Source organism: Poecilia latipinna, unplaced genomic scaffold (assembly GCF_001443285.1).
Source record: "Poecilia latipinna isolate Pla-1442-1.1 unplaced genomic scaffold, P_latipinna-1.0 Scaffold733, whole genome shotgun sequence".
NCBI lineage: Eukaryota > Metazoa > Chordata > Actinopteri > Cyprinodontiformes > Poeciliidae > Poecilia > Poecilia latipinna.
The window spans coordinates 41,007-50,356 of record NW_015113349.1 but is presented as its reverse complement, the minus strand read 5'-3'; the positions used below and the strand labels follow the sequence as shown (position 1 = coordinate 50,356).

General features: G+C 40.4%; 1 protein-coding gene across 1 annotated transcript in view; it reads left to right on the top strand.

Moving 5' to 3' along the window:
• The window catches only part of LOC106955426 (actin-binding LIM protein 3-like), a 24,303-nt gene extending 15,478 nt beyond the window's left edge, over positions 1-8,825 (top strand). The window contains exon 3 of the mRNA XM_015045590.1: positions 8,581-8,825. Coding sequence (XP_014901076.1) covers positions 8,581-8,825 — 245 coding nt within the window. The remainder of the gene's footprint in view (positions 1-8,580) is intronic.
• Positions 8,826-9,350: the final 525 nt, after the last annotated feature.

Here is a 9,350-nt window from a genome sequence, read left to right as displayed (position 1 = left end):
CATTGAATAGGGTGGTGCGGAGGGGAGAGGGGGGGAGACAGTGTGTGTGTGTGAGAGAGAGAGAGAGAGAGAGAGAGAGAGAGAGAGAGAGAGCAGTCACAAAAAACAGGGTTTTATTATTATTTTAAAATAAAGACAAAATTGTTGGAGTTGGCATTTTAAACCATCATTTAAAACCAGATGTCATAAAATATTATGTCCCATTCTTTACACATTTACACTCTCATTGTTTCCAGAAAACAATTTCCACTGTGCCTTCCTGAAAAAAAAAATGGTATTAGTAAACTGACAAATACTCTCTAAGGATTTCAACCCACATTCTCAGTATGTAAACGCACAAACAACCATGCCATTGATCCCTTTATCCTGCCTCTATGAAGGTATTTTACTGTCTGTCAGCCACATTATCATAATTCCTCTGTCATGCATTAGTCATTGCAGTAGCATCTCACCAATCATGTGCATTTAACCTCTCATTCAAACTCATTATGCTGCAGCTTATTATAGTACAGGAAGGCAATCAGCTCAAGAAAGTAAGTCTGGCAGGACAGAAGCCAACTCACAGACTGATGCATCAGCTCCAGACAAAGGGAAGGCTGTGGGGGTGGGGGGGGGGGGTAGATGTGGATAATGTAGATCCCATAACTCTATTGAGTGTAGCAGCAGGCTCCGGAGTATGGATAGTGTGGTGTTGTATTACAAGTGTGTTGGCTGACTCGTGCGTAGTGCTCCAATGACATAGTGACCACATTTTACCCAGCCTTCAAAGCATAATTGGCACTTTTGGATTCCAGCAAACACAGCAGGTTCTGTTTTTTGGCCGTGAGCACAAAGCTCGGTCACACATAAATCTCACGGCAAAGAGCAAAATAGGTGTATGTTTCCGTTGTGGTTTCCTCGCCGAAAAACACAAACGGAGAAAATAGAAGGAGGCAGAAGTACGGAAGGAAACAAATTTGCACATAAACTAGGAAGCTGCTCCCTTTAGCTGTTTGTTGTTACAGGCAAAAATCAAAATAGATTTATTTTACGAAACAGTAGTGCTGTGTAGAGAACTGGAAATTTACATACAGGTTGGATAATGCTCCATTTCTCACAGGTATTCTCACTAGGGTGGGGAAAAAAATTAACTCTTTCTCTGCAGACTTTTTTTTAGTCAGTCATGTCTCTGTTTGCATACTTTTGCTTACGCCTTTCGGTCTGTTTGTTACTGACATTAACCTGCTATGATTGTGCTCTTGTGAAAAAGGAAAAAAAAAACACATAGGAGTAACAAAACTAGACTAGAAAAAAAAAGCGAAAATAAAGGAAGAGAAACAGAGAGAGAGGCACAGGAGAGAAGAAAACATGGGGGGTTACTGGGAAGGGGAGCTTCCTGTAGCTATAGCAACCGCTGGTACACTGGTCCAATCACCACGCCAAAGTGTGGTTGCTAGGGAGAGATTCTGGCAGAGGGGAAAAGGGAGCGCGACTGGAAGCAGCTCTTTTCCCTGGCGACTCCCATGGCTTCAGCTGAGATGACAGGGATTATTTCTCTGCTTGTGGCTCCCGAGCATCACCTTCCTAAAGGGCTTTTACATGTTGAAAGTCCCACAAATTGCCTGGAAATGTGTCCGTGCGCGTACGCAGGGTTGAGCCGGAAGCGCTTAGGTGAGAACGAGCCCGGCTTGGAGGAAGAGAGTGATTCCTGAATAACCGAGGCAATTACGATGTGACAGCCTCCCCCCCTCCCCCCTGCTGTGGTAGACAAACAAATACAGTTTGTCTCGGAATCGCTTGTGCACATCAAGCTGAAACGTTATCGTTGCCGTTTTTGAAAGAGCTACGGCTCCACGGTGGGGTTATCTCTGTACGTCTACGATCTCATTCTCACTTGTTTTCCCCTCAGCTGACTCCCTTATCAGTCTTATGAAGGTTAAAAGCTGAAGGCCTCAACAGCAAGTGTGGTTTCCTCGTATGAGGGGACTCTACTGGGCAGCCATCTGTCTCTAGCATTCATAGCAGCCAAATACATGGGAGAACCTGTCTGTCATCCATATTTTTGTTTTTTTTTTTTGTTTATATTGCTAGCTACATCTCACTTCAAATTCCTCTATAGAAACCACTCTGTGTTTCTGTTGTGCAGCCACGGTAGCTATTGGGATGCCTGTCAGATTTTTTTTTCCAATGTGCCCTTCTTTTAAAACATATATATAACAAAGATAACAAATTGATTGAGATGCTTTACTTCATGCAAACCTCTTGTCATGGTAAAACCACAAACTTTGATGTATTATGTTGGGAAAGAATTATCTGAAATATTGTGTTTAATATGCCAAGTCTCTATGTGAGCATAATCTTAATGCTCAAGAGGATTGATGATGTGGATATAGTAATGAAAAAAAAAAAGAAAAGAGGGAGGAAAATGTGTGCTAAACAACATCACCATGGCAGCAACATATTCAGTAAAAACATTCACAATTTCAGGGGTTTTTTTTATATATCATGTAGCTCTATATTTTCCTTTGGATATTTATAAAATTCATAGGAAGTACAATTTTCCAGGTTTAGTTCAACCTCATTAACATGCTAACCCCCTTTAACCAAATGGCAAACAAGATCCAAAGATCGGAAAGTTTGCACATATTTTGGCCTCATTAAGCAACTTCAGTTGGGCTATAAACTTTTTTCTCTCTCTCTCTCTCTTGTGACCACTTCTTCACCCTGCGACTTGGCACAACTTGAGCAAACACATTATTTACTCTCGAAGTGTTTCCTCCCGTCACCAAGGCTAAGATCTGGGGCACAGAAAGAGGCTGCGTGAGCACCCGGCCTTTGTAGCACAAATGAGAAGGTGAATAGGTGAGTGCTTTCCTCTGGGCAACTTGCCGATGCCCCCACTACGCAGACTACAAAACCCTTTAATGAATTGTCTCAGGTTGTCTGCCTTAGCTGTGGAAACCGGCATGTTGCTGAGAGCTTTGCCACAACGAGAACAGACGGCAGGGTTTCTTTTATGAGCTGTACAAAGCATGTCCATTAAGTGTCACACACACACACACACACACACACACAGAGTTGAGGACGTTTGAGGAAAGAAGGCTGCTTTGAGGTGCGGCCCTGCATTGGTGCGAATAGGGAGATAAAGCAGAGACCTTGTTCAGGGCCTCAAAGGTTTGGAAGCTGTCTTGAAACGGAAAAGACAGAAAGGGAAGCGGAGGAGTGACCGGAGGTGTCGGGACTATTTTAGGGTCCTGGCCCGGGCCGACGTGGAGAGGAGAATTTTAATTGCGTCTGTTGGCTGGAGATAAATACCCAATCAAGCAGACCCCCTGTGGATGCCTAATCGGCGCAGTACTAATGACCGCAGTGGTCTACGTGCTAACGTCTAATCAGTAGATTTATGATCTCCAGATTGTAACTTCCTGCACTGCCACAAAAGAGCAATTTAGATTAAACTAGGTCTTTGATGTAGTTCAAACCTGCAAAGCCGATTCTGCTGCGAATCTGGAAGACACAATCTCACTCTCCTTAAGATAGGACTGCTCCTATGGAGGAGAAAGCTTTTGACAGCAGATATTCTTAAGTAGACACATGGTAAATCATATTTATGGAACAATAAAACAGATCAGACTGACTCTAATATGAGCTGCTATTTTTATGGGTAGTTGTCTACAGCATGCGGCGCTGGTTGTGGGGTTGGAGCAAACCTCTTGCTTTAAGGAGCAAAGCAAACTTGCAGCAGCAAAGAGCATCCAACCTCGTCCCTGTTCCACCCACAGTGCTGGCAACCAACATGTGGAGGGATATGTTTTAAAGCCTCTGCTTGATGGTTATGGCTGAACTCAGAGTGCTTCCAAAGAAAGCGCATTTCAAAATGGATGGCCCCCTCCAGAAGGTTTTTATGGAGGTTTGATGCGTTTCAAAAGACGTAAAAGTTGCTTGTTCGACACATCTGGCTCACACCAAATATGCCTGGCGAACCTCAGCAAGAAGAAATTCTCTCCTTTTGCATATTTGTTTGTCTCTCAGCTTAATTTCGGAGCTAAATCACAAAAAAATCTGTCCACCAGTTGCATCCCTCCATCCATCCACGTCGACATCTATATAAAACATTAGATATTAAACAGCGTGCTTTGCTTTTCACATGCAATTTGCTCCAGCTGGTTTTTGTCTCACAATAACTTTACCCTAGCCAGGAAGAGCCCATCAACCATTTTTATTTTTATTTTTATTTTTTTTTCAAAATTCCAGTAACATCCAATCTTTTTATTTGAAAGCATGTGTGTTTATTCTCGGTCTGATCTAAAAATAAAATAAATGAATTTAAAAAGGGCTAAAACCCTGTTGTGTGAAGTACTTTCCCCATCTGGGAGGCTAAGCCAAAATTTGTTCTCCTTAACTTTTAAAAATCAATTTTACAATAGTGTAGCTTAGAATTACACCTCAGTTCATTCACAGCGAGAAAGCAGAAAGTCAGACTTCTCTATGCTTTGACTCGCTCTTATTTAAGAGTCAAGCTTCCAGGTACTGATGTAGAAAAAAATGTATTGTAGTTCCTCTAAAAGGAAACAATTGAGATACTTAACAGACGGCATTGAGTAGAGATAACTATACTGAAAATGTTACAACAACAAACACTTGTGATATCAGTGAAGATCTGATGGCAAGCTTGAGCTCAAGACTTAATCTTGAATCAGTAATGACATGAAAATATGAACTAATAGCTTTGAAAAATATTAGCTTACGATCCAGTGCTATAAAACATGATTATGAAATTGTTTTTTTTATTTTTTTGCTAAAGCAAGCTTGAGATGTAAGATAAAACTCCAACGTTTGAAGTTTATGAGATAAACAGTTTTTGCAACAAGAACAAGCTTATTTTCACAGAGCGTGTAAAGGTGAACAAATTAGCTTAAAATCCTGTTACAGTGAGTTAATAAATTTAAATCGTTACCATGAAAATGACCTTTAGATTTTAATACATCAAAATAAAGAGGATGCAGTTGGCACTGCAATAGGATCTAATTAAATTTAGATCAAATATATATTTATGCATCAGACACATTTCATGTCAGTCGATACACAATGTGCTTGAAGTCTGCGTCAGAAATGAAAAAGTAGGACCAGCATCACAAATCAATACAATAACTGCAAATCAATAAGGGATAAAAAAAAAACACAAGAGTAGAACCAATGAAAATAATGTAAGATTAAAGATGAGTGATGAGTTAGCATGGCGACCGTGTATGAATTCTGAGTCTGAATGCATCTGGGATTGTAAACATAAACGTGGGCCTATAATGCAAAGCGCTATGAGTGGTCAGTAGGGCTGGGAAAGCACTTTGTAAAATTCAGTCCATTTAAAATAAATTAGTCAGCTTAAACCACATTTTCATGAAGCACTTATTTCACAGCTCATTAAACCTAGTGGAGAACTATCGATACAGGCCATGTTAGACGTGGCTTTTGAGGGGCCAGTCGCATTTAGCACTCTCCTTTTGTGCCATAGATCTGGAGTTTACATCTAGATTTAGTTTGGAGACGTGAGGACTTTTTTCATGTTGCTGCTGCAGACTGCTTTGCTGTAAACTGGTCACCGATCCAAGCTGCTATATTTTATTTAATTTTTTTTTTTCAGATTTTTTAAATGATACAACACTGTTACAACACTGACATAGCTGACTGAGACGCTGTTCTAATACCTCAAGGCTGCAAACTCTACGACTGAGTAGATAACTGTGAACGATTTTTATTCCGAGATTTGAATTGAACCAAGTCTGGTGGGAATGAAGGGGTGAGTGAAAGGTGGAAATTTGTTAAAATATTGTTTGTTTGCATTGTAGTTCATAAAAAGTACAATTACCCATGCTTGCAGAAACTTTGTAAAATTGTCTAGCAGTACAAAGTGATTTTTTTTTTTTAAACGGTCAGGGAGCAGAAATATAAGCTTGCATCACATCTCACTTCCTCCATTGTTTAAGTAGTTATGCATAGCTCTATATGCCCTATATGCAACTATGGTTTAGCTGATGAATTGGATTTTGTGCAGACATTTTTTTTTTTTAGCTTTTTGCATAGAAGCAAATTGAGCATGAATAACAAAACATTGTTTTTTAAAACGGTGTGGACATTGACACACATACTTGGAAATGTGAGCCTTTGAAATGCAAAATGAGGGAGAACCCTGAAAGTTTACTCATTTATTTATTCAGCAGTCTGCGGGTAAAGGAAAAAAATAAATGCTTTGTAAAATGGCGAGAAGAGTTCAACATCGGAAAAGACAATTTTAAATGATCAAATTAATGCTCAAAAGTCAAATTCAAATTTAAACAATTTGTTCTACATATCTACATCCGCATATTTTTGCATCTCCTCACAGCTAAAGACAAAACTTGGGCCTTCAATGCCTTGTATTAAACCCCAACCCCTTTAAATGTGCCGCCCACACTACCACCGCCGCAACATCAGTCAGGCTGGGACCCAGCTGTCTCTAGGGTAACCGTGGAAGGTTTACATCCTCCTGGCAACCGAGCAAAGGGGATGTCCCTTACAATACATCCAGCCAATCACCCAGTTAGAGGAAAACATGGCGATTAGCAACAGGTGAACCCTCTATTCAGCTCCTCCAATCCAGATTGAACAGATTGAGGCAGCCAGATGTGATTTGGCCTGGCGTCCATATGCTAATGCCGTCAAAATATTATGCTAATTGACGGTATGCCACTCATTTCCAAGCCAATTTGAGGAGAAACCGAAAATCATATTGTTTTGAGAGGTGGGGGAGAGGAGAGGGTAAGTAAAAAGAGGACAAGAAGGAAAAGGGGGGAAAAAACAACACTGTTTGTGCAAACTGACTGTCTTTTTAGGACACATCAGTTTTGAGAAGGGCTTTATAGATGTGGAAATATTTACCCACTCGTACCATTTCCTGGGAAAGGATTCGGTAGCCTGTGATTTTGGTTCTTGGTGAGACCGTTAATAGGTCTGGCTGAAAATGCAGCATGGGCACTTTGTGAAGCTCTGCCATTGTTCAGTGGTTTCGGAAATGTGGTCGGTGCATGCACACGCGGATTTTTATGGAGTGATTCAGCTTTTGCCTCTCCCCAATCAAAGTTTTTAGCATTTCTGTACCTACTGTCCCTGAATCTATAGAACTGTTAGGGGGGGGGAAAAAAGAGAGAGAATGAGCCGCTGCCACTGCTCTGTAGCTTGTGTCCCTTCTCCTCATCCCAACTCTGCATTTGAGCAGTGCCGTCTAATCACTGGGTGGATTTATGTGTTTCTGTTCTCTTGAGAGAGATGAGATTATTTTTGTTTTCAAGCAAGCCCCCCACTGATCTTTTATTACACCATTAAGTCAATATGATCCTCTCATGAACAGTTTAAGATTAAATGTAACCTCTTTGGAGGATTTTATATGTGTGCGTGCGGGTGTGTGTGTGTGTGTGTGTGTGAGTGAGAACTCTGCCGGCTCACAACCACTAAAAAACAGTCGACTCTGGGAGCCAATCCAACATCTGGGTGCTATCAGTTAGGAGGAGAAATCTGATAGTCTATATGCACTTAAAACTGCAGTATGTAACTTTTATAAACAATATTATTTATTTATTTATTTATTTTTTGTTTTACTGTCACCAGTCTAACATGAGACAGATGAGCTGGAAAAAATTGAGCCCCTGTTTGAGTTTTTTGTTCTAACATTTTAATCCTGAATCGCACTAAACTAACGAGTTGTCGGACTATTTTGATCGGCATCTTTTTTCTTTTCAAAACATCCCAAAAAAATCCTATTATTATTATTATTATTATTATTATTATTATTATCATCAATCGTATCCCTCCATTATGACAGAAGTAGTCTGTCGGCATGCAAGTTGAACAGTTGCCAGCGGAGCTCAAAGTTACATGATAATAGTAGCTGTGGGATAATTACAGAGCTGCTGCAAGGTCAAACCTATAATTCCTAAGTACAAGGCAAAAATTCAAAAATCACTTACACAAAATGATTATAATTCTTTTTTTATCTTAAACAGATATATCCAACCCTATCCACATCAGTGCTGCTTACGGGTGGTAAACCACACGTGTGGTGAAAACGATACCAGCAAACACTAATCTGTGAATGTGCCGCCGAGCTGCACAGTGAGTCACACCCACTTGGAAGTCGCTCTCAGTTTCACAGAAAAGGAATCGAACTCGTATTGTTCTGCTCTGAATACACAGTGTAATATATGCATGCAGGAAACTGAGCGTTCAACCTTTGTGTCCCCCGTGTTCTCTTTGTCTTTCTCGGCAGCATTTAGTTTAGTTTTGGTCCATGTTTACTGTTTTGACTCCTTTCATTGTTCTGAACCAAATTACTTTCCCACTGATTATATCATTATAATCCCATCAGAACAAATTGGCTCGCTGCTCTCTGGCATGGAATAACTTCCTTATCGGCCATGTGTAAAGACACGCAATATGCACAGGACAGACAACCAGTGAAATCCTAAAAATAGAATTGCCCAATTTCCATTTTCTTTTATTTTTTATTTTTCCTTCATTTGCTTTGCAGATTTAGGTGTCTGATTGTCTGCCAATTCTTATCTCCCTCAGTGTGTAACTGTGACCTGGCACGATCTGGCTTCTTCCAGAAGAAGGGCGAGTACATTTGCACGGCGGACTACCAGCGTCTGTACGGCACGCGCTGCGACCGCTGCAGCAACTTCATCACAGGAGAGGTGGTCTCCGCTCTGGGACGCGCGTACCACCCCAAGTGCTTCGTCTGCAGTATGTGCAGGTATGCAGTGACCCGTTTCACTTCACAGACATGCCGGATGTGCTTCCCCATAAAAAGATGACGCATAAAAGTCTTTGCAGGCTAATATGCTAATGTTAGCATGGGCTCATGGGTCCAACATGCTTTTTACTTGAGAGCCTTTAATGTTTTTGTCCATTGTAGTGGAAAAAAAAAACTATTACCAAACACTGTTCAGGTTAAAATCACTCAATCAGGTTTATTTATGAATTGTGCACAACTCAGAGGACAATCAATCATGAAGCAGTTCTGGATAGAAAGCTCTGCCAGGCAGAGACAACACATGAGTCTTATATAAAAGGACATTTCTACATTTTTTATGGTGAGAAGTGAAAAATCATCCCATACATTTTAAGACATTACATATTCATTCAATCATTGAAACATTATTCTGTATGATGAAACAAAAACATATACGCAGGATACGAAAAACCCACCGGCATTCAGACATTCATCCCTTTACTGTTTCACTTCTATTTGGTAGGAAAACTGATCTAAGCTCAGTTTAATTTTGGTGTTACAGCCTAAATGTACATATTAAGTCATTTAGTTCATTTGTTTAATCTAA